Source organism: Haliotis cracherodii, unplaced genomic scaffold (genome assembly GCF_022045235.1).
Source record: "Haliotis cracherodii isolate W230 unplaced genomic scaffold, xgHalCrac1.p SCAF_2, whole genome shotgun sequence".
Classification (NCBI taxonomy): Eukaryota; Metazoa; Mollusca; class Gastropoda; order Lepetellida; family Haliotidae; genus Haliotis; species Haliotis cracherodii.
Window position 1 is genome coordinate 17,898,317 of NW_027266275.1, and position 27,171 is coordinate 17,925,487.

Genomic DNA, 27,171 nt, shown 5'->3' on the forward strand with positions numbered 1-27,171 from the left:
CTACAATTCTAATGTATTTCAAGAAAGATATTAAGAAAGATCTAAACTAATTGTCTTTCACTTCTGAGAAAGTTACATAGCAATGTTTTTCATATTATGCACAGTTCAAAATTAATTTTAGCTTGCTTGTCCAAAGTAGAAAGCAGGGAGGACAAATGACATTTCCTTGTGGACTACAGCTTTTAACATTTGATAAATGACAGCTTTGTAGCACATCAGTTTTGTAGATACGTAGAAATAAAAATTAATTTCTGACCCCAAGTTTTCATTAAACTAATGATAAAAATTAAGGAATCTTAATTCATACTTTATGGATTTCTAACATATTAATGTTTGTTTATCTGAAATGTTGAAGAATGTATTTAATTTGACCATGTGTTGGTCATTTGTCCATTTATTGATGTTCTCTTTCCACTCAGTAACGATCTTGACAATGGACATGAAGGAATGTTGCTTGTAGTAACCAGTGAAAAGTACAGGGATCTTATCTTGTGTAGTGACAACTCCTGGGGACTCTCAGTAATAAACATTAGTGGGCTCTAGGGCTGACCAGTGTACAAACAGCCAATAAGATACAAAGTTAATGTAATACCATATTCTTATTTTAGTTGGGGATGCACTTGTTTAAAGATAAACTTAGTGATTGCTTGTAGAAAATCTGACTTGGACTATTTGTAATTTGATTGTATTTCACATCAGAACAGAAATCAAATAAACCTTATGTAATGCTTCAATTGGATTAGTTCCAATCCAGTTCAAACATCAATACTGGGACTTCCAGTGCATATTATTTGCATCCAATCTTCAGTTTTATGTGTATAGGACACAATAGTTTGTGTCAGGGAATACCCTGTATAGGCTGTCTGCTTTATAAGGCTACTAATATTATGTATTTCACTGGTGATGACATCAGGAAATATCTTTGATGTGTTTACTGAAAATTGGATGGTCTATTGGTAAAAGCATGAACACTCGATGCCAAACTCTAGGTAGAGTGATTTACTCTGGTCTACCCTATATGACATGGCTTGAATATATGAGACTGGGTTGGATTGGGTACAATGATATAGCAGGACCTTTGCTAAAAGCAGCATAAAACCATTCCTCTCTTTCTGGTTACGGTTCCCGAATTCACTTGGTTTGTTCAGGTTCTTGGTGTATTCTCATCAAGCAACAAATCAATCCCCAATCCTTTATATCTCCGAAACATATTTATTGGTTCCATATTAGTCTTTGTAGTGTCTGTCAGATTTGAATATGCTCAGTCCTACTTTTATGACACCCCCAATTGGATTTGAAAGACCTATGGTTTTATTACATTGAGCTGAAACTGACTCATGGAGGTCAAGCAGGTTCTTCAGTATATTATTTATTGCTTTAATGTTGGTAAACCAGATGACCTTGACATGTGGGTCAAAGGTCATGAACTGAAAGAGATGGGAACTACACCCAGGTTATTAGATGACAGGGTAATCACTTAAGTAGATTTGAAATAGTCCAGATAACCCCAGATGACCGTGGTCATTTTGAGGGTACCTGTGATGGAGCCATCCATCTGCTTTGCTGACAACCAGTTGGTTCCCTGTTTGCATCAGCTCCATCTCTCTAGAATTGTTTGGCATAACTATTTCAAAATGACAGCTGAAACTAGTAATTGCCTATACTGCTGTTCAGGGATGGAAATTCACTTCGAAAGTCTAAAAGCCTGAATAGAGAGATGATCTATGGTAACACCTTCAAGGATGACCATGAGATAACTCCAACTGGTCAACTCTTGTTAAGCCTTCGAAATTCACGCTTGTACGGGACCCGTGATAGTAGTCCTCATGGACAAGTAGCATTTGAAGGCTATAATTCAAAACCAGCTCTCAATGCTTCAGTTGTGCTACAAATTGGAATGGAGTAAAAAGGATAGAAAATGTAACAGTAAACATTTTCGTCTTGTTCAAGCTGGACAAGCTACAAGCTCTGAGGAATAGTGATAAAAGGTTTACACTAGTGCTCTGAACTTGTCTTAAGACAAAATATTTCCAAGAATATTCAGTATAGATTAGTTTGTAATGTTTTGGGAGGGATTTAGTAGTTTGTAGTGGCAGATTCAAACCCTTTGTTGCACAGACCTCACATTCTACATGCCACATCCCAGCCCAGCCCACCCCAGCCCACCCCAGCTGTCTCAAACCTTCCAAAAATCTTCAATTCTTTCTTTGGCATATCTTATGTTTTGGGTGAACTTACTTGGTCAAACAAGTCTATTGCTCATTTCTATCCCTGCTACCCAACAGGATAGTCTTGGACAGTCTAAGAAACTTGTTTGCATCATGACTGGAAATTGAAGGCTGAAATTACAGTGTAAGGACAATGTCTTATGAGTGGGCAATGATATTGAAAATTATTTCTTCATTGGTGCCCTTAACATGCTTCAAAGTCTCAAACTCTTGGAAACTAACAGGTTGTGGATTTCTCTTTAAAATTTGCTCTATGTTACTGATTTATCATACCAAGTTCATGTAGTATGGGCTACTGGCCTGTTACTGAAATAAGTTGTTTGACTGCCTGTCTGTATGATATTGAATTGAAACTGAACTGTTCTTGTGTGTTTGCTCCTCAACAATGTCTCTTTTATTTGAAGTCCTTGGCCTGGTAACAAAACCAGATAGCAGTTTCAGTTGCGATCATTCATATTCATGCTGGTTTTCCATGGACTGGAGGTGTTTTTCCCAGGCCTATTACAGTTAGTTCTCAGGTCAACTGAGAAAGCGTTTATCTTGTGACCCCAGGTATTGTCACACCGCTTTTGTTGTAAACTTGAGGGGGTAGTTGGCTGGCACTTCTGTCACCATGGTTGTTACAAACTGTTAACCCTCTTCATCCTCACATTACAGGACTGATGCAGTATTAGCTGTGATTGAAAGGGTGTGATATGGTCGTATTCATCACCTGGGGATGGCATGTAGACTGTTCTCAGATGGGTCATGGTCAACTTATGGCTTCTGTGACTGAATCTGAGTTTATAGTGTAGGAATTAAGGGGGATCAAAATAGCGTTGAGGTTTTCAACAAAAGTATTTATTTCTTGACAGCTAAACTATATTTTTTAACATGAGATCGCTTCCAAAGACTCTAGTACTCTCCTCCTTAATTTAGAAGACTGTTTTATGTTTGGATTAAACCCTAATGGGCTTTCAAGATATGACAATATTTAGTTTCTTTCTAGGTAGAATGTTAAGAGTTGTAGTTTGTTCGGGTTGTAAACCATTGTTGCATAGATCGAGTCCCACCTGTCATTCTTTCAACTTAACAATATTAGCACATGCCTATTGCAAATCATGAGGGTTACGACTGTAGTTTTGTGTTTATTTGACTATGTAGAGCAGGACCAAACCTTCTGTTATACCTATTAAGCTGGATATATGAACTTTATCGTTTAGTAACATTGTATCATGATTGATGTGTACTACTGATATGTTAAATGTGCTGCCATTAAGTGCCTGTTTACTGTAAGAGAGGAGACACACCTGTGTGGCATTCAAGGCAAGACATTACACCATTTATTATGACATCTCAACGGAAAATAGTTCTTATCTAAGTAATAAGCATACTTTAAATACTTGGCAAGCTGCCCCAGGCTAGCAAACTATTTCAGGTGTAGCCTTTGTAAGAAGATGTATATATTTAACACAGCTTCCTTAACCATTTGAATGTTTTCTACCCTTGATTGTTTTGAAAGTATGACTAGGAACGAGTGTCTCCACAGGCACGCAGCAATGGAGTGTGTGGCCGTGACATTGTGTGGAGGACTTTGTTCGATAGTGAGTTGTAGTAAACATACCAGGTCAGGTGCACACATGTGTACGATACTAACTATGCTACAACCATTGATAAATATCTTGTAGTGGTTGGCCCTGTGAACATACCCTTTGGTATTTGGAAAGACAATTTTGGGTCATCAGAAGAATCTGGTGTATCAAAATTCAGTTAAATATTCATACTATCCTTGACGAAACTCAGGCTTTTATGCCAAGACTTTCATGAATATTGTTATCTATTCCACAGTACACAAGTTTGATAATCTAATAAAGGCTGACATTTTCTGGTTATCGGTATTGATAAGAGACAGGTCCTAATTTGACACAAGGAACTAATTTGACACTTAGTCTTTGAAATGAGTCAGACTTGAGACCATGATAGAGATCACTTTCAAGAAGAAACTTTTGATTAAAAGTGGGTAGTTTCCTGGCAGTTTCTAAGCAACTTTACTTGTTGTTTTTCCTTAAACAGCTCCATAAGGTGACCTAGTGGATAAAACATTTGCTCCAAATTCTTTTTGTAGGTTGAAAATGGTGGTTAATCATGCTAGACATTGAATAAATTCCTAGGAAAGGTATGGCTGATAAAACATGTCAGTCATGAGATAGGGCTCACTGAGTGGGATGCAGCACATTGTAACAGTGGTGCATGCTACTCTAGAGGAGATGGATTTCCACAAGTGAATACATTCAGTGCTGCTTGTTTAGCTTGATATCAATATTAATTTGCAATATCAATGAACTACAGCATAAACATATGTGTGAGTTGACTGGCCACATGGCCACTAACATCAAATAATGAGTGAGTGAGTATGGTTTTACGCCGCTTTTAGCAATATTCCAGCAATATCACGGCGGGGGACACCACAAATGGGCTTCACACATTGTACCCATGTCGGGAATCGAACCCGGGTCTTCGGCGTGACGAGCGAACGCTTTAACCACTAGGCTGGCCGATGCTCCACATCAAATAATGACAAGTCCTATTTCTGCAGGCCTTGGGCCAAAGGCTCTGCAGTAAAGCGTACCCCTATGGATGTTCTATGAAATATGACATCAACTTCATCTGTGTGGGATACTATGTGCTGCCACTCCATCTACATGCTGAATTATAGCTTATTCAGTAGCTGTCAGTGGGAGTATAACAAGGAAACTGCACCAGTTTATTGCTGTACACTTGTTCTACAATACAGTCTTGTTCAAGATATGGTTCATGCAGGTCTATGCAAGTTCTAAACAGTGATAAAAAAGATATGTTTATTACACAACACTGGTTTTGACTGCTTCCTACCAGCTGATATGAATGTACAATATGCCACTCAAAAGAAGGTAAAGAATACCCGATTCTTTCATATTACTATAGTTAATCTGTTATGGCATGTGCAATACAGTCATCATGAAGCACAATAGGTATGACCGCGTCTGTGGTCTAGTTGTGTAGCGTCCGCCCGGAGAGCGGATGGTCTGGGGTTTGATCCCCGGCCGTGTCATACCAAAAGTCAGTGAGTGAGTAGGGTTTAACGCTGCTCTTAGCAATATTCCAGCAATATCACGGCGGGGGACACCAGAAATGGGCTTCACACATTGTACCCATGTCGGGAATCGAACCCGGGTCTTCGGCGTGACGAGCAAAAGCTTTAACCACTAGGCTAGCTGACCGCCCCTCAGACGTTAAAAGATGGTACTTGTTGTTACCCTGTCTGGCGCTTGGCATTAAGGGGCTAAAACAAGGACTGGTCGGCAGTATACTGTGTCTGAGTGGGTTTTTTGTGTTAAACTGCGGCATATTATCTCAGTGAGCTAGCACTATAAATCGGCATCAGTCCGGACTAGTACAAGCAGCCACACACACACACGTACATGCACGTGGCTATATAAGTGCAATAATCTTGGACGCGACATTAAACCCCATTTCACCTCACCTTCAGTGTATACATGACAGATTAACAGTTGTGTCAGTGTGTGACCTATTGTGTGCTTTATGTTTGATATATACTGTTTAGCAAGGTTGGCTTCAGGGTTTACAACCTGGGTACCTAACACACACAATTGGAGAGTCACTGTCCATATAACTTTGTCATTGATATGCAAGCAGTTTACCTGACTGTTATTCTGTTCAGGTAACTCTGTGAAATAGATGAAATAAGTGTTGACACTTAAGGGTGCTTGCATCAAGTTACAGACACAACACCTTCTTGTCAAGTCTGAACTGAGTCAATGGACCATGAAACTGCCACCCTTGTGGATGTCAGGCTGCTGCTTGGTCCACAATCAGGTCACTTTTTTATAGGTCATTGAACTGTTGTCAGGACACCCATGATGGCTATGGTGTTTCTTAATTAGCTCTTTGTAAGACAATCATTCCCTTTTGGTTCTTATTGAAGCTACTTCTCCAGGAGCATCTTGGTTTGCCTGAAAAATGTATGCTCAAAACAATGACAAACCATTGTAACAATAAAAAAATATATGACACAGTTTTCTTTTTAAATTCACGTTTATATTTCATGGTGCCCTTTTTCAAAATTAGTCCATCACTCCAGCGCAAAAGTAAATTTGCAAGTGGTCATTGTTGTAAACGACAGGGATATTTGACAATGCCAACTGTAAATTGTCAGTGTGCAAGGTATTTGGCAATCTTGTTTTTTTAAAATATGGCTTGCGCACAACAGATAAGGGCACATGCAGGTATTGTGATACATATCGGATCATGAGAAAAAGTATTGTTATATGTATCGGATTGCACAGTTGGTGTATTGTCCCAGCCCTAGTATGTATATGTTCCATCGGCAACTTTAGCCACTAGTCCGAACCCCGAATCTAGTAAAATTCTGTTCGGTCCAGTAAGCTCAGCTATTAATAATCCACATAATAACCCTAAATTCTACTGAGAATTATGCAAAGAGCCATGTTTGGGCTGGTAGTCTCAAAAGTCTTTTGCACAGACTGTATGTTGGGTTAAATTTGATGTTGCTTTGAAAGATATGGATGCCTGGCGTCTCAAACTTCTGCAATGCATCTAAGGATGACCTGCTGGAAAACTAAGTTCGGCATAAGCTGAATTGGAATGATGGATTTGTCTATGGCTCAATACTTGCTAAATAGCTGGTTTTCAGATTAGGGAATTGGTCTGATTGTTAGTGGCAGTCATCAGACCAAGCTCAAACACATCGGTTTCGTTTTTCGGTTCCATTTGTAATTAAGCGTCTTTGCGGAGTTGGAATGTTCCGTGGGCCATGTAATTGTTGGCTAGTGGAGATGGGATGGGTTGTGAAGGTTCATGTGATCAATGTTACTGTAGACATAGATGCTGTAGACATGCTGATGGATGATACAGCGGCTTGAATTGGACACGGCATGGAGATGAGGGGAGTTGTGCCAGTCAGCTACACTTGTGAATGAATCCCAATTCATTAATGAAGCTATTTATAGAGATTACTTGGTACTTGTTGTGATGGTTTCATATACCAATGTACAGAATCAGTTATTGACATATTTTGGTGAATGGGGCTTGCAGAACAAATCATGTGGACAAGCCTACTATATATTTTACTGATTGTTTGTGCAGTGTCTCATTCACATGCTATGGTGTAGTGAAATCCTGTTAGTCTGGCCCCTGATATACCAGGAACCCAGCTGTCTGGGCAATAATGTTGGGAACATTTGTATCTGAAGCGCTGATCCAGACAAAATTATTGGAAAGGGACCATCTGAGTGTATAGGATTACCTGGAGGGAGGAGGGGGTGGGAGATGATCAAATAAGCAGTTTTAAAGGGATGCCTCTTGCCATGGTGCATTTTAGATATTGTTGAGACCCGTGAAGATCTGGGTGAGTATAGGTCTTCAGCAACCCATACTTGCTGTAAAAGGCAACTATGCCTGTCGTAAGAGGCGACTAAAGGGATCAGGTGGTCTGACTCGCTGACTTGGTTGATGCATGTCATCGTATCTCAATTGCTTAGATTGATGATCATGATGTCAATCGCTGGATTGTCTACGGACCACTGTCATATAGCTGGAATATTGCTGAGTGCAGAGTTTAACAGTTGGGTCTTAACTTGTGCTTCCTAAACTTTTTCAGTACATTTCATCTTATTCATGGGTTGTGTTAGTTCAACCTACTCATCAAGGGGACTGTGTCTGTGGTGAAGTGGTTAGAGCATCTGCCCGGAGGTAATACCAAAAGAGTTTAAAAGATGGTACTTGTTGTGTCCCTGCCTGGTGCTCTGCATTAAAGTAATAAAACATGCACTGGTCATCTCGGAGTTATGATACTGTTTATGTTAAGCTGCGGCATAACATATTGTTGGGGTAGAACTAAAAAACCAACATTAGTCACATAAGCAGCCACATATGCTTACACATGTGGCTATGTAAGTGCAGTAATCTTGAACACAGCATCAACCCTCATTTCATCTCACCTCACCTTAGATTACTAGATTGAAAGTTACTTCACTTTACACAAGCTTTCGACATGGGGCCAGGGACACAGCTCCACCAGGGGGCACGTGTGGCCCAGTCGTCTAAGGTGTTGCAATTTGCTGTATAGAGTTGCGTCCCTTAGGCACGCCAGAAACCTATGATTGTGGGTTCAAATCCCGGTTCGCCCCGATTATGTTTCTAGGTTTGTCAGCACCACACCCGTGCCCGTGGGTTTCACCGAAGTGGTAAACGTTTGATACCTGCCTCACTTCGGACTTTCCTCCCACATTAAGCTGACACGCCGCGATATAACTGGAATACTGTTAAAAGTGGCGATAAGCCCAACTCACTCACTCACAGCTCCGCCCAAAAGATAGAAGATAGAAGACCAATAAATAGGAACAGGTTTAAAGCTTTATTCCTTTAAATGCAATCTCAAAATCCCTCTTTGTTTTGTACAAACTAACAGCTTTTTCCCAATTTGCTTGCCAGGGGCAATTAGTTAGAATCAATCTGTGGAACAATTACCTTAATCAGGGCGTCTGTGCCTGCTCCATATCAAAGTGAAACATACTTGTTTAACAGAAGCCAGACCTCCATTGCACAATGAGACTGTAGCGCCGAGACTTAGGCTATCAGAGTTATGACAGTTGTGGCACTGAAGAAGCTTTGTGAAAAGCAAAATAATAACATAAACTTAAAACAAAATAAACATTACTCTGTTAATTGGCCGTTATTTGTTATGAACAGGAAATGAGAGATTTCTATAACTTGTGTTTTAGCCAAAGGGTTTGCTCATCTAAGGTCGGGTTTTCGATTCTCTACCACAATATTATGGAACATTGCTAAAAGTGTCTTAAAACTCACTTGTTATTGTTTGCTTTTGTTTCAGAATACAGCAATGCGACCTGACGAGGAGTTGGCCAATGAGGCGTTGTCCTCAAGTCAGGGAAGTTTTGTGTCACATCTCTTCAAGGGGCTCCATCGGTCGTCACTGACGTGTCCCCACTGTGGGAAACACAGCAACACATTTGACCCTTACCTGTGTGTATCACTGCCGCTTCCACAGAAATGTCCTCGACCAGTCTTTGTCAATGTTGTGTATTCAGGACAGAAACAGCTGAAAATAGGACTGCGTATGAATACTTTTGAGTCAGTCAGAGACTTACGACACAGGATTTCAAAGGACATTCGGATACCAGAATCTGAGGTTGGTATTCTAGGATATATATTAGGATGTGAACCACACAATCATTTTTTAGATCTGATAAGTTTTCATGTGCAGCAAGACACATCATATGCTACTACTAGCTATGTAGGCTGCTGAGCTATCTGATGTAAGTAATCAGGGACGGTTGAATTGCCTGGTGGTTAAAGCATTGGATTGTGGTACTTGTGCACTGGATTCAATTCCTAACATGGGTACATTGTGGCAAGCCTATTCTGGGTGAGCTGACCTGTTGCACTCAAGAGATGGGGTCAATTCCTAACATGGGTACATTGTGGCACACCTCTTGCAGGTGCGTTGGTGCCTACCCGAGACTTGGGTTAAATTCCTAACACAGGTTCAGTTTGGCAAGCTCTTCCAGGTTTACTCCACAAACAATGATGATCATGGTGCTGGTATATTGCTTTAAGTGTTGTGAAGTCATACTCTCCAAAAAGCCAAAGACACTGAGTCTTTTGATGAATGGTTACCCAGAGCTCCAGATAAGCTGTGTATCTGCGTAAAATACGCATCAGAAATGCAGAAATATGCAGTAGAATAAAATCCAAGCCTATCAAATACACAACGAACATTACAGATACGCTACAAAAATAGAACTTGTGCGTATCATCAAAATATTGTGAAGTAACCCTGCGTATTCGATTAGCAAATCAGCAACTTATTTGGAAATTATAAACGGGCATTCCGTCAACCTTGCCAAACTCCATGATGACAGTTACATCATGATCATTTGCCATCACACTTTATTTGGGAAGTATCGTGGTATTTTTGAGTCCTATAAAGCTCCCGAACCCACACAACACCAGTTTGCAGGGACTAGAAGAATAGTGTTTTTAAATATTCAACTTAAATACCCACATGTGTAAAAACTAGTGGGTAACAGAAATTGGAATACCCAGATAGAATTACTGATACCCAATGATTTTAAAATGCATGGGTAAAATACCCACAACACTATAGCTTATCTGGATCTCTGTTACCATTCTGTTGATGACTCTATATTGGAATCATGGTCCAACAACAAGGTAAGGTTTTGGTACAAATAGTGTTGACGATAATATATACATGTTGATACAGAAGCTCTTAAGTTTGTTGAATTGTCAAAATGACCTTGTTATGAATACAAATGATTGTAATGAAAACATTGTCTGCACATTTAACTGTCTAAATGGAAGATAGAATTGTGACAATTATATGGTAATACGGTGTATGTGTCAGCCAGCAGAGGGGATGAACAGCTTATATTACAGACTTCACCTTGACCTCGTAGTGCTCATCCATCACAAATGCTTCTCTCAAGGCAGGTCAGGTCTAGAAATAAACATTACCGATCTTGAATTAGTCTTAAATGGCAGTTCACATGTTTTAATTTCTCCTAAGTGACATACGTATAGGTTACGTAAATGGCTTTTCTGTTGACGTGAGACGTGCCCATTGGTGTAGGGATGAGCATAATTACTTGTAAGTATTTAATCATGTCTGTTTTAGGGACAATGTAGGTTAATACATTTGAAACTGGATTGTAAATCTGACATTTGACTCAAGATTTTTTCAAAATGTCACTTCTGTTGATGTGCTTGTTTGTATCCAAGCACAGAGGACCAACATGCTTGAATTTATTCTTCCACTCATCAAGTGTAATTGGGGCCAATGTTATTCTTCTAGATAATAATTCTAACATTTGTAGTCGGATAATTTTACAATATATTTTTTATTTGATGTTCTGTTTCAGTACATTAAGTCAGATAATTTTGAATAAGTAAAATGTAAGATGTACACTTTGATAAATATGGTGGTAAGTGAGTTTGTAAAATTAAGCGTTTCATGTGAATAATATTTCTGAGGTTGTCTTGTCTTTTCTGAAATTGGATTGGTCTTGATACACTTAAAATCGACCCATCCAGGAAAAGTCCCAAAATGTTTCACAACCATTTTAAACAAAATCCCAGGTATAAACTTGAAGGGGTAATATCAGAATGTTTTTACAGAAATTCCTTTTCTGGTGTAGACATTCATATACTGGTTACAACATATTGGTTGTTTTTAAACAATAACAGCGTGTTTCCAGTCCCTTGCTAACAACCCAACCCCATGCATACTACATGTATTTCCTAAATTTACCTTGGCGTGTGTTTGCTTTGTGCAGGATAACAGTAATCATATCTCAACTTCTCTCTAGGTGGAGATTGTAATTGTGTGAGTCACAAGGGAAGTAATAGATAGTGTTGTCAGAGGGGGTGGGGTAAGGAGGTGATGTGGGTGGGGAAAATTGGTCCAGCTGGAGAAGGGGAGATAACTCATGTCTTGACATGACAACCCATGACTAACTAACCATGTGTCTGTGACATGAATGAATGTTTGAGGGATTCCCGGCATGTTCCTTATGAATATGTTCATATTTTGTTGTGTTCTCTCTTTGGTTTCATTTCATTTGTATATCAAAACACACACTGGTATGTTTGCAACAAACCATGCAGCCATTAATATGGGAAATTGGTCCGAAATGAAAAGGCAAATGTTTGTTGATTATTATAATGTAACTTGTTGCATACCGTATATCGCTGTGTATAAGGCGACCCCACGTATAAGACGACCCCTCTGTACACGCCTTAAAAATCAACCCAAAATCCTATACTCCGTGTATAAGGCGACTGTAGCGTATTTCGCACACGGACATCACAAGTTAGTTAGTTACTTTGGAGATTTAACGTGCGCTTTCCGACTGGTGCGTAATATTTCGCACACATCACAAGTCCGCACACAAACCTTATATATGCAATAAAAATATGTTTATCTTGCGTTGTTTTTTTTCTACAATGATAGGTCGCGTGTGTAACTCCAGCACACGTTGCCATTTTGTGTTTACACGGTACGACACCAAATTGGTGCCCGTAAAATAAAATTCATTTATGAAGTAATAACATATAAGAGACAATGCTAAGGTTGACTTCATGCTCATGCACTTGCTGGAAATGTTGAATTTTGAATTGGAGTAGAAGGAATACCAATCTCATTAAAATCTGATTTTAGTTCTCGCTATCGCTAAACAAAGATCTGAGGTCATCCCATTAGGGGACGCGTCAGAACGACCTTTCATCCAACCAAACAGAGCGTCGCTTACCAGATCATGAAAGTGACAGTCGGAATGTGTTTTCTAGTCATGCAACCACGAAATATTTAACACGGGGTATTCCGAACGACAGTTACAGGTTTTATGGTTATTTTCATACAATTTATGCCATCTATAAGAATGTTCTTCTTATCAGTTTTAAAATTTTTAACCAAGAATACGTCAAAATATGTTTCGAAGCGTAGTCGCCATTTTGAAACTAGTGTTGTAAAGCTTGAGAAAGCTGCCTTCTGATTGGCTTATGTCGATTTCTTGTCAGTCATTTCATTGGTCGGTCAAAATTTGTGAAAGGTAGACCTGACGTGACCCGTAATGAGATGTCCTCAGATCTTTGTTTAGCGGTAGCGAAAACTAAGATCTGATTTTAATGAGATTGAAGGAATACTGGTGAATTTGAGCTTGTAAAGATATTACAGTGTTAAAATTAAGATGAGTCCTTGAAGTTCACTACTATGCCATGTGAATCTAGGGTGCCCTGGGGCTCTAAATGTTGAACACTGAGGCCTCTCATGCTTAATTTCTGACATTACATATCTGTATATTTCATTACGTTTAACATGACCACATTTCCTTCACCTTCAAATTAGTTTTTGTAACAAATATTCATCAATTTAGGAAGGCTTGTTCAGTCATTGAAGGTCAATAAACTTGAATAGTAATACAAGGATCATGGAAGGAAAGCACCTGATGTGCATGGAAGCCAATAGGCCCAGAAGATACTTTTAACATTTTGTATCCTGCCACAGGCTAGCACCTAAGTGTCAAATTTCATCCCCCGATTTTACAGATAACTTATCACAATAATTAATAGTTATCACATCCATGTCTAACAATGTTACACATGCTAAACATTGTGATAATAGTTTATTTCTGTTGGAAGGTCATTAGGCCATGTGCAGTTTCACTAATCAAGACCTTTTTGACAGATGGACATATTGCCGTAGCACTGTATTTCTAACAGACCTTCCCTGGATTACTGAGCACAAATAGTGAGAATATTATTTTGGCTACAAGTTCATATTTTTTATGTTACATTCATAGGGATATTTTTACTAATAACAAGTTCTACTCTTGTAGCTGACATTTAATGCTTGATTTAATCTGTGGTATTTTTGAACAGCAAGATATTCTCCCCAACATGCCCAACAGAGAGCTTATGCAGCTTGCATTTTGTTCAGTGAGGAAAAGTATGGAAATGTAATCTGTTTGATCCTTGGAAATGAATGCTCTTACATGCTCCCATGTCTCATGTGTCACTTCTAGAATCAAGGCAGTTATTTTGAAATCTCTAGAGATAAAGTTTCCAACTGAAACAATTCCAGCAGTGATGCAGGCAGACATATAACGTTGCTATTTGGGGTCCGATCAACCTTTATTCAGTCCATTTCTTGCTAATTTCCCCATGGTTGTTGGGGTAGGTAGCGTGGACACAGATAATCACTGTATCATTGTCAGTGATGTCTTCCAGTCTGCGTGGGTTTGGGTGGCCTAGTTGTCTAAGGCGCCGCGATTCGCTTTGCAGAATTGCGTCCCTTGGGCACGCCAGAAACCTATGATCGTGGGTTCGAATCCCGGTTCGCATCCCGGTTCGCCTCGATGATGTTTCTAGATTTGTCAGCACCATACCCGTGCTCGTGGGTTTCACCGAAGTGGTAAATGTCTGAGACCTGCATCACTTCGGGCTCTCCTCCCACATTAAGCTGACACGCTGTGATATAACTGGAATACTGTTAAAAGCGGCGTTAAACCCACCTCACTCACTCACTCTTCTAGTCTGTAAACCTGAATCCAGTCTTTGACATGAAGCATGAAAGTCTGGGGTTGCTTGTCAACCCAGGATGTTAAAAGGTAAACATTTTAGTTGTCCCTAGTTTCGAATACCCTGGCAGTTAAGACCTGACAGAACCTGGGACTCCCTTATTTTCAAACACAGTTAATCTGTTGTATGAATATGGTCATGCCAAAAACTGTTAAGCTGCAGTTTTAATTGTGTTCGAAATTAGCATAAGTTGATGACTTAAAATTTAGGATTGGTGACATTTCCATAATATGGTCTACCACTTTAAATTCTGTAGGAGATCGTTTTTTTGTCAAAATGGAAATAATATATGATTTATGACCTTGGTCTCCATTTTTGGATAGCGACTAAGGTAAACAAATCAGTTGCGTTAGTTCTTAGACACTTTTGTATGAATGTTAATTGTTTTGGGTAAAGCTTGTTTAATTTCATTTTGCATGTTACCTTTTAATCAAATTCTTCACGACCTGAATTGGAGCACTGTTATATCTGGAAAGTTGTTCAGGTCACAGCTGTGTAATAGATTTTGGTGTGATTTGAACACAACGCCTGTACAATCAATCATATTTGTATGTGAAAATGATGTATGTTACAAGGTTCTAATACAAAGGATACAACAGCAGTTCTTCATGATAAATGACTCAGAATGTCAAATGGCTTTTATCATACCCACAAGATTGCTCTTGTCATCCGACACATGTGTTGCAGTAGTGTACATGGTGTATCATTGTCACTTGTGTTGCAGTAGTGTACATGGTGTATCATTGTCACTTGTGTTGCAGTAGTGTACATGGTGTATCATTGTCACTTGTGTTGCAGTAGTGTACATGGTGTATCATTGTCACTTGTGTTGCAGTAGTGTACATGGTGTATCATTGTCACTTGTGTTGCAGTAGTGTACATGGTGTATCATTGTCACTTGTGTTGCAGTAGTGTACATGGTGTATCATTGTCACTTGTGTTGCAGTAATGTACATGGTGTATCATTGTCACATGTGTTGGAGTAGTGTACATTGTGTATCATTGTCACATGTGTTGCAGTAGTGTACATGGTGTATCATTGTCACTTGTGTTGCAGTAGTGTACATTGTGTATCATTGTCACTTGTGTTGCAGTAGTGTACATTGTGTATCATTGTCACATGTGTTGCAGTAGTGTACATTGTGTATCATTGTCACTTGTGTTGCAGTAGTGTACATTGTGTATCATTGTCACATGTGTTGCAGTAGTGTACATGGTGTATCATTGTCACTTGTGTTGCAGTAGTGTACATGGTGTATCATTGTCACTTGTGTTGCAGTAGTGTACATTGTGTATCATTGTCACATGTGTTGCAGTAGTGTACATGGTGTATCATTGTCACTTGTGTTGCAGTAGTGTACATTGTGTATCATTGTCACTTGTGTTGCAGTAGTGTACATGGTGTATCATTGTCACTTGTGTTGCAGTAGTGTACATGGTGTATCATTGTCACTTGTGTTGCAGTAGTGTACATTGTGTATCATTGTCACATGTGTTGCAGTAGTGAACATGGTGTATCATTGTCACATGTGTTGCAGTTGTGTACATGGTACATGTGTATCATTGTCACATGTGTTGCAGTAGTGCACATTGTGTAAGTGTATCATTGTCACATGTGTTGCAGTAGTGAACATGGTGTATCATTGTCACATGTGTTGCAGTTGTGTACATGGTACATGTGTATCATTGTCACATGTGTTGCAGTAGTGCACATTGTGTAAGTGTATCATTGTCACATGTGTTGCAGTAGTGTACATGGTACATGTGTATCATTGTCACATGTGTTGCAGTTGTGTACATTGTGTATGTGTATCATTGTCACATGGGTGTTGAACCTGCTTCAGGTGGTCAGTCCATCATCACTGCAGACAAGGGAATCACGATTACAATGTCTCGTGTGACCCAGCTGGGATGTTGTCTTTGTTCACAACTTAGGTAGAACACAGAGAAACATGGTTTGTGGCTCTTTTTTTACAATCTGTACAGATGTAAGTCCTTATTTGGTTTTGGAAATATGCCCAGATGGAGAATTGGGTTTGAGGAAGTTTTAATCACAATGATACTGTTGTGAGGATTTTTTTACCACTTCTTGTGTATGACATTTTCCCACATCCAATCGACTTGAATTTTAATGTTATAATTTTTAATGTTTATATACCCCATTTTACAATTCATGGTCATTTATGACTGCATTGCATTATATCAATGCAGTTTTATGACTTTCTGCTTTTCATTCAACAAGGAAGTTGATTTGAAACGTACCTTTATGTTACTAACAATGCAGGTAGATTTACATTAAAATTGTTTGTGTTTTTATTTTTTGAACAATCAATTTCTCAGCAGTTTACAAACCTGTTTACAAACGTCTGCCTGAAGCAAAGTTCCAATGAGATATCCACTCAAGCTTGTCTCAACACCACAAACACTGCAAGTGATATATGTTAGTGTTTTTTTCTGTGAGAAATCTGGGTTGTGGCTTGTTGACCTGACATTCCACTGGCTTCAAGTTTGGATGATGAAGTGCGACCCTACTATGACACATGGGGACTTTGCATAGGATCTGATGTTGATGTAAGGCAGAAAGTTAGAAAATGTGATAAATTTACTGTAATTGATTGGTTGAGGTAAACCTGGACGTTATGCTTGACATCTTTGGCATGAGGCCTATTTGATGCATTTATGTAAGTTTTTTATTTTTTTGTGTGTCAAATTTATTTTTAACTGACTTAAAATTTGATATGAAAGGGATAATTTTATACACATTTTCCAGAAACATCCTATCAAGAAAACTCATCAAAAGGTATATTCAAAACAAAATATACAAGGAATTACCTGAACTCAAACAGGTATATATTATTATAAATCTTCTCAGATAATTTTGATACTTTTCCAAAAGAGTTTCAGAATACACAGACAGAATATCTCCGTTTAGAAACAGCCAAGATGTTCATCTTCAAAATAGAGATGTAATATGGCCTACTAATAACTTAACAAAAGCTTCTCGCGAAGATAAAAGGGAAATTGTCTTTAATGAAAAGCTATCTTCGGCCATTGTCTCCCGTCCGCTTCCATATTGTGTACATGCATGGCTGAAAAGGAAGAAAGTAAGCATCTTCATCGGATGGCCATTGATTTTCCACTCCCATCAGCTTTGTAAAACCACAAAGCTATTAAGTGGACTGAGAGAAATTCCTAGGGTCATTTACACAGTCGTATCTCCTCATAATTCCCCATGTACTGATGATCTTATTGGATTCCAGACCTATATGCATATTGTCTTCCTGTTGCACTAAAAGGCACTGTAGCTGTGTTGAAGTAATTTCTGTAAACACCCCCTCAGCAGGAAGGATTGGTGCATGGAGAAGGCTCCAGAAGAAAGCTTATGTTCTTTAAGGGTTTATGTAAGCTTACATGTTGAACCACTGCTGTGAAGGATTGAATCCCTGGCATATGCTTATCTTACTTCAACTATGTGTAGCGGCAAATGAGCTTTTTGTTGATGTGCAAATAAATGCTTCAGATGCTTGTTTTGAACCACTTCACAGATGTATTCCAGACTTGTGTTTGTTGAAGCCTCTGCAATTATTGGTACATCGACATGTCTTTAGATAGTTTTTTATGAAAGAGTCACATTGTGTACTGGAATGGGCTAGACATTTTTTCATGTTTCCAGATTTTGATAGTGAAAATGCATTGTGCAGTTTTGAATCATCTTAAATCTTTGGAAGTCTAGAAACATTCTATTCAGTCTTGTAGGCCCTGTTAATAGTAGTTCATATTACAAAAAAAACCCTCTGAATTCTCCTGAAAATGATGCTAAGAACCAAGTTTGGGCTGTTTGTCACATGTTTTTAGTACCAACTGTATACATGGAGTCAAAATAACCTTGGGTCAAGTGTGGGGGCCAGGATGTAGCATGGTACATGTACAATAACAGTTGCAGATTGGTCCAGATTTTATGCCATTGAATAATTTTCAGAATATCCTTAACAATTTAAAAAGACTCTAGCAATGGAAATCATGGTAAGGAAGAATGTTTTATTAAAACATTATGAAATGACAGAAATGCTCTTCAACCATTATTCTCTGCAAAGTCTTTGATTGTGTGTCTCACAAATCAACTTTGTTTTTCTGTTGCATTATTGATGTCTTGGAGACTGAGAACATTTTTTGTATTGTTTGTTTGACAATACATTTCTTGCACATCAATGCATTCTACTGGCAGCTGGATATTGAAATAAGATACACTGTTTTGTTCCTGAATTAACAGTGAACAAATGTACAGTTTTTATGGGTTTTTTTTACCAATAACACAAGGCAAAACCTTTTTATCCGCCCGGTTTCTCTTAAGATATTTGATGCCATTATTGAACTAAAACTGTTAATCAGCAATAACTTATTCATAGGAATAGATAGTATTTATCTCTTGAATACAAGGCTACTGTGATGCATCTAGTGTTAGCTGCCTACTGGAGGTATCGGCAACAATCAACTGATTGAAATTCAATGGACATGCCCTCAACAGATGCCTTTCCATGAATTATAGATTTCATCTTTTCTGGGAAGCTTATCTAACGGCTTGATATTCTTCAGATGACTGATCAAGCGTGAAACACTATTTTGCTTGGGAATTTGTTCAGTTGGAACACAACCGAAAACCAATACAGTTGTCAATATGTTTGTAGGAGGAAAATGGGAATGTAAGTGGGACAGTTTTATCATCAATTAAAGTTAATCATGCTCCAAGCAGATACTAAGTTTTTCGTCCAAGAATTTGCCATAAAGAAAAGAAAAAGAAGGTCAGTAACAAATTTGAACATTTATTATTTTGTAAGGCCAAGCTCCTTGTTATGTTTGGTTGTACAAACTGCAACATTCCCTATTCACCCTCTCGCTGTTGCTCAATATTATGGTGGATAAGTACAAAGACAGGTTCGGGCTAGTATGTTTTAAAGCTCTTGACATATCAATTTGTTGCCCTTAATAAATGAAAGTGATCAGCTTGTCAGTCATCTCCATGTACTAGGTCCTAACCATGGGTACATGCATTGGGTTGGTTTGTTGCACTGTGCTCTATTAGTGTTAGATATATATCAGTAAGCATATTAAGTCTTGTAAGATAGGGTTAGGACTCTCACTCACTCACTCACTCACTCACTCACTCACTCACTCACTCACTCACTCACTCACTCGGTTCCAGTAATAGGACAACTTTGGGGAATGACAGCTAGATGCACACCGATAGCTTGTTGCAGTAACTTTAAAACATGCACATTGACACACCTAAACAAGACAAACACAAGCAGTTGCTGAATCCTTTAGGGTACCATATTGATGCAGACCTTCCACCTTGCAATCTGAAAACAAGCCAACATACTTGATGATCTGAACATAATGTATCTTGGTAATGACTAGGGCAGGATGGTGGAGGCTGAATGGGGTCCTTTGTGGCCTCCGAACAGTAGATACGTACAAACAATCTGTAGATAAGGCTGTTTATATTGATCTGGGATGGGAAGCTAAGTGAGTTGGCTGTGGTGGATGATGTTGCTGATGCTGCTGGGATGATGTCCTTGCTGGTTATACAATATATTGATTAAAGTGGGGGAGGGAGGGGAATAGGTTTAGGCAGGAAGGAGATTGGAGCTGAGGGAAATTGCTGCTTCCATGAGGGGAAAGAAATTAACACTAGGCTTTGACCATGAATCATTTTGAGTCTTTGGACAAGGTCTTGTGAAAGATGTGATTTTCAGAGACATATCTTTGATGTTACTGGTTTCAGATTGGTTCATTTTGTTGGACATTGTTGTCCAAAATGGCCTAAAGACGAATTTAATTTTTTGTGATCTGCAAGAGTGTCCTGTGATCATGAAAATGTCCTGACATTTGTCTCCATCAAAATAAATTGTATTTATGGTTATAGGAAATGTCTGTTTCTACTGCTAGGGATATGATTTGTGTAAACAAGCTGGTGTGAGTGACTGAGTTGTTTTCTGCAGTCAACAATATTACAACTGGACCTGAAAGTCGGTTGTTTGAGCTGGAGGAACAGTCTACATCATGTGAGTGACTGACACACAAACCAGAACATACACTGTAGCCGTCCCATACATGTTTCAGTTTTAGAGAGGTAGGACCTATTCTGCCTGTGTCCAGATTTGAACCTGTGTAGTTCAGTGTCATGCACCATTGCAGGGGAAACTTTAGTGCTTAATTCTGCTGTTGAAAGGTATCTCCCTGTACATTTTTGCATCAGTGTCACATCGATTCCTTTGTATCCCTGGGGAATTCTAGGTCTTGTACGTGTGATAAGAGCCGATTAAACAGGAATTGCTTTGTCAGGCTCTGTGCCTTGCAATGTGGCTGATTGTGTATAATTGTGCCCTTTGCGGAGTGGGACATTGCTCATTACATCAACCATTGGTTTCCAACAAATTTATTTACAGGCTGCATTGATTTGCTGCATGAAACAACAGTCACCTAATTCTATAAAAATACTATCAATCAAGGTGAAGAGTTTCATACAGTTGTGACCTTGCATTTTACAGATTGTGCTGTGTCAGATGTCGGAGGAAGGGTTTCGCTCAACATATGGAGATGACCAGCCTCTTTCTGACATCCCAGAGACTGAAACAGTTTATGCATTCGAGACGTTGCCAGACAATGACCCTGCCAGTGCTTCCTCTCGCTACGAGACACCCTTCATACACATCCTCCTAGTACATGTAGAGAAGTCGACCAGCCCACAGGGACTGTAAGTTTGTTTGTTGTTTGACGCCACACTTAGCAATATACCAGCTATATGACGGCGGTCTGTAAATAATCGAGTCTGGACCAGACAATCCAGTAATTGACATCATGAGCATAGATCCATGCAGTCGAATATGAACAGAAATACATAAATATTATTGTAATTAGTATTTTATATTAGTTGACAATGCCCATTATCCAATAATATTCACAGTACAATAATTAAGTTTTTCGAAAATAGGAAAAGCATTGATATACACACATTATCTCGGATCACTGAGATACGATGACATGCATCAACCAAGTCAGCGAGCCTGACCACCCGTACCCGTTAGTCGCCTCTTACGACAAGCATGGGTTGGGACGTAAGCAGCTGAATAGGAATGTAATATTACCGTACATAGTGTCCACAATCCAAGAAGGATTGTTATAACAGGACAGATTACCTTAAAATATATCATCAGATGTCTTTTTTTCCTTCTCTTTATCTCTCCTTTCCTCCATCCTGATTCTTTTTTTTTCAGTTTCCGCTTCTGCAGTCCAAGTGTTTTAAGAGTACCGCGAGACTTTACTTATAAACGTCTGCAGAAAGAAATACTGCACTGCATGGGGGATGCAGTAAAGCCAGAAGCCCTCACCCAGGTGTGGATTGTCTCCCTTTCATCAGCCTATACAGCAGAATATTAGGAATAAATGTGTATTAATTAACCTTGCAACTTTTATCATTATTAAACATATTAAAAGTTTAGAGAATTAAACTTAGTTATTGTGTGCTGCCAATTCTGTAATTAAAAGAAATTTTGGAATGTTTCCGAAATATTTGATTATCAGCAAATTCCTTTCTCTCAGGCGAAAAGAAAAAGTACAAAGTTGATGCTGCTCTTAAAAAGGACATAATCTGATTCAGTATGTTATTTTCATTTGAATACCGGATGTAGGTACCACTATAACAATATATTTGTTCACTGTTGCAGAAATCAGTATTATTCAACTTGCGAGTTGTGGACTGTCACCCCAGCAAGGCGTACCTCCCGTTAGACGTGGAGATGCCTCTATACTCACAGGCAGTGGACAGGTAGGGAACTTTGACAACAGGAGAACTTGCTGTATTACCTCATTTAGAACATGGAATCATTCTCCAGCAATAACCTAGTTTGGAAGAACCGAAAAATACTTTGTTTTTTGTTTTGATCAGTGTCAATTGTTGAAAACTATGATTGTTTGATGTACATGATGTAGTTAACTTATATGTATCTGTGTGTCAGTTCCTTGTCTCACTGCTTTGTTGTGCACTGAGATGTATGTGTAATTCAACAATACATACTATGATGTCATTTGGATTAAAAATATTGCTTGAAATTAATTAATATACAATATGTTATCATTGTAGTCAAAACTTTTCAGTCTTTTATCATGAACTTGCCTTGAAGAGTTTATTGTTAATATTTGACCTTTATTGGCTGAGCTTGCACCAAACAAATGTTTTTACTAGACTTTTGCTTTGGGCTATTGGTTAACATTAAAACATGTATTGTCAGTAATTTCGCAGTATTTTACTCATTGAGGTATTTTTGCAAATTTTATGTATGGACTAGAAAAAGAACACAAGCTGTTTTGAAAAACTATTTAATGTTTCTAAGACTATGAATTCTGTTGTTTCTTAATCCACAATGTGAATGAAATGTTGTGATCTGTTGCAGGGTAATGACGTACTACGGAGAGGACTATGGGCCTGTCCACGTCAAGTTGATGGCTGAATGGGACACACAGATTAAAGAGGCGTACGTTACAGTTTGTAATGACATGATTGCACAGTGAAGTCTGATGATTCATAGTCACACATTCAAGAACGATAGACATCAAATAAGCAGTCCCACTGGTTGTAAATATTGTAGAGCCATTTGTAATATTAGCTAGCTGCAAAGGGTAATGACTAAAAAAAATTTGAAAACCTGTTTCATCCACCATGTTGGTTTGGTTGTGACAGAGCAAAATCCAAATAAAGTTGAGCAGTAGTTCTTGTGAGCCAGTTGAGTTAAATAGCTGTTGCGGAATTTTACAGACATATCTTAAAATTTTAATGCCACTGGTAACACCAGTCTAATATTGCTTGTTCAATGTATAGTTATTTAATCACATGTGTATGCCAAAATTGGCTTTGATGGCTTGGGAATGCTACAATTTGAAATGTGTAATTATTTTTAAACCATTGATGGTCATGTATGAAGAAATGATGGAATAAAAGCATTTATTCTAAGAAATGTGTGTGAAGTTTGAGAAACAGCGGTGTAGTTTTATGCAGGATAGGGTTGTGTCTTGCAGGTTTGTTGTGGAGGATGATGATAACATTGATGAACACGCGTCAGTCCACCACCTCCGTATCTCCCAGCATTTGAGTCCGACAGCATCGCTAGATGAGTGCTTCAAACTCTACACACAGGAGGAGAAGGTGAGTCAGTGATAAACTTATTGAAGCATTGACCTTAGTCTGTCAGACCCTGAAACAAATATATTCAAAACAGTCCATGCAAGTCTATAAAATTTAGCAAGTCTAGATTAATGCAGTATATGAAAATGAATGGTCTCTTGGCTCCTTTTTGTTACATTTTATAACTATAATTTTTTTTTTTTTTTTTTTTAAAAATAGTTTGTTTGATGTTGGTCTACATTGACCTGTGTAGATACAATGTCAGTTTGATAAGATCAAAGAAGGCGTATTTGTTCTTTTTTGTGACATTTGTTCCCTCCTCATGTCCTGAGTGGCAACTAAAATGGCAGCTATGTATGGATTCCACATGCATTAAGGACCACTGTGAGTGAGTGTGTTATCAAGCCTTGATAGTGGGCTGTCTGTTCAAGACCTGGTGTCTTGCAGATAGTTATCTTCTTATATTGTTGCTCATAGTGTAAACTAATGCTGGACTTGCAGTACATAATTGAGTCCCTTACAGGGTTAGAAACTAACAGTTTTTGTTCACTAGTCCATATAATGATAACATATAGCAAAACCCTTAAAAGGGTCCAAATTCTACTAGTCCTTAGGATACCTTTACTATTGAGCAGTTTGGTAAGGACTACAGGACTAGTACCAATTTCTAATGCTGCCTTAGCTAATAAGATCCTTCTGTAACACTGAATCCAAGTTAGTGATTACCATGCTCTTGGTCTCACTAAATTGTTTTCCTCAAACATTAAGTAGACAGACCATGATATAACCTAAGTTCAGTGAAAAGAGTTAACATATGTAGACCAAAGTATGCGGTACAAACGTTGTGTTACAACTATTGTCAGTCTAAGTTTGAGAACAGTAGTTATGCCAATGATAACATTGCTTTGGAAGTATCTCTGCAGAATGAATTGTTCTAGTCTGGGATGATGTAAGACTGACTTGTTGTTTCAGTTGAGTGGTGACGATGCCTGGCTATGTCCCCACTGTAAGAAGCAGCAACAAGGCACCATCAAGACCCTGGGTCTGTGGTCATTGCCGGATGTCCTAGTCATACACCTCAAGAGGTTTAAACAGGTAGGCTTTCAAGATGATCATAGTTAAGAGATAAACATAGCTGCAAAATCATGAGATCAGTTTCACCCAGGGGTCCGGAAACCGTCATATGCGCCGGACATGTCCGATTGGGAATCTCAAATGACCGGTTTAAAATATTGCTTACCGGACATTTTAAAAAGTATTGTCCGGACATTCTTAAATTTTGACCGGACATGATCAACAGTTAGGACTGAGCAGTTTCTGTCTGCAGTTGCAACACAATTAAGATTATCTACACTGACAAGCTTTGTTTGTTTTGATTGCTGTAAATACATCGTACCTACATGATAGTCATGCTTGATATGGGAGGCAATACAGTCAGTGATGATTGCAATACATTGAAGGATGGTATTCCTCTAAGAATTTGGTAAATACTTGATTTTTGATAGGTCTATCAGAGGTTATATGTCACAATAACCACTGATGGTTGAAGGAACTGATTTGATGTCCGGATCATATTACTTTCAGAACATAAACTGATTATTCTAAATTCAAAACTGTAAACTTTTGGATATACATCAGATGCTTATGTAGCAGCTATGCTTGAAATTTCCTGTCTCTTTATCTCAGGTCTGCCTCTTCCCTACAAACATTTAAACATCAAACTTGAAACAAACCTGATAACTTTCCTGAGACACCAATCCTGCTTGTTTTCATGACATGTTGGACTTTACTAAAAATGAGGGGTAATGGACGTTTCTTGAGCAGAACTCCTTATCATTGGGATATTGCAGGGATGTGAAATCTCCGTGGAAATGTGGAAAATCATGTTTTTTAAAACAGTAGTCCTCGGAAAAAAACATCTTAAGTCTCCAAGTCCTGATAAAAATATAATCAAAGATTTAAAAACAATATTCCGGCGGGTAGCTGGGTACGCGGAAGCTATGCCCGATTTTTTAAAAGTACTCTTTTAACTTCGACCGGGGGATATGACAACCCTTGTTGCTAAATCATTGATGGTATGCACTTTGAAATGGTGATATGTACAATGATATGTTAAACAATGCAGAGTTGTGGTCACTACAATATTCCAAGTAGGTCTGCAGTACAGTCTGGGCAGAAAACAAGATTGTTATCATCAGCTTGTGTTTTTTCATTTATCAGCTTGTGGCTTATTGGCCATTGCGTGAGCTATTATCACTGTTCATCATGTTTTCAGGTTGGCATGAGAAGGAACAAGCTGAACACTTTGGTGAACTTCCCTGTTAGTGACCTGAACATGACTGAACATGTGGTCCAGAGGGAGGACATACTGAACGGTCACCCTGGACACAGATTGACCAATGGCAAGGACACCTCAGGAGGGAGGGATGATGACATGGTTTATGATCTGTTTGCTGTTTGTAATCACTATGGCAACATGAATGGAGGCCATTATACAGGTATGGACAAATATTAAAGAGGATTGTACAGTGTCTCGAATAGTAGTCCCTGATCAGGACAGGATCTGACAGCCATGATTTTTAAGTTGATCTGTTATGGTGCCTGCATGTTTAGAAGGGGGACTGTTGAGTGTATTTGTACTATCGCAATATGGTTGCAAGAGCTTAAGTCACCATTGCAAAACTATTGCCATCAGGTACATCTTATGTACAGAAATATTTGAAATGTTTCACCTTACATATAGGTATGTGCAAAACATTGAAAGTTTGTGGTTGACATTAGATGGTCGTTGTTTTCAAAGAAAAAATGAACTGAAACGTCTTCAACCTGAAAGGCTGATACTAGTGGCCGTGTTCTGAGTTTTTGTCCTAATCCTGGTATATATATATATACTGGTATTTATTTTGACACCACTTCTAGACTTAACACTGTGGTTTAGTAATGTGACTGTTGTTAGAAGTGAAGGACAGAAAACAGTTTTTGTTATGGTTTGTGATACCTGAGACCTTAGATTGTGTTCCTGTTGCTTCCTACGTGACGTTTCTGATGACCTCGTCCCTGACACTCCCATTGTGTTCTATGATGTAGTGAGTGAGTGAGTTGGGTTTAACGCCGCTTTTAACAGTATTCCAGTTATATCGTGGCGTGTCAGCTTAATGTGGGAGGAAAGCCCGAAGTGATGCAGACCTCAGACGTTTACCACTTCGGTGAAACCCACGAGCACGGGTATGGCGCTGACAAACCTAGAAACATAGTTGGGGCGAACCAGGATTCGACCCCACAATCAAAGGTTTCTGGCGTGCCCAAGGGCTGCAACTCTGCACAGCGAATCTCGGCGCCTTTGACGACTGGGCCACCCGTCTATGACCTAGAGTACAGTAGAGTAGTGTAAAGCACTTCTGTAGTCATCAGTTGAACTCTTGGAGATTACAGGTACACAGCTTCTTTTAAGTGAGCTTGTGTTTGTGAGTGGGAATTTGAACTAAATCATTTGTAATTCCATACAGTATTATTATGTATTACCGTATACCCATAATTGTTTACCATATTATAGTTTTCCCTTGCTAAGATTGCATTTTGAATTTGTAA

The 27,171-nt window shown here is 38.7% G+C and overlaps 1 protein-coding gene across 1 annotated transcript in view; it reads left to right on the plus strand.

Annotated features, from left to right (window-relative positions):
* Window positions 1–27,171, plus strand: part of LOC139469916 (ubiquitin carboxyl-terminal hydrolase 43-like) — a 52,292-nt gene that overhangs the window by 16,291 nt on the left and 8,830 nt on the right. The window contains exons 2-9 of the mRNA XM_071252270.1: window positions 9,121–9,438; window positions 20,954–21,159; window positions 21,680–21,797; window positions 22,130–22,230; window positions 22,856–22,936; window positions 23,478–23,604; window positions 24,556–24,678; window positions 25,859–26,081. Coding sequence (XP_071108371.1) covers window positions 9,121–9,438; window positions 20,954–21,159; window positions 21,680–21,797; window positions 22,130–22,230; window positions 22,856–22,936; window positions 23,478–23,604; window positions 24,556–24,678; window positions 25,859–26,081 — 1,297 coding nt within the window. The remainder of the gene's footprint in view (window positions 1–9,120; window positions 9,439–20,953; window positions 21,160–21,679; window positions 21,798–22,129; window positions 22,231–22,855; window positions 22,937–23,477; window positions 23,605–24,555; window positions 24,679–25,858; window positions 26,082–27,171) is intronic.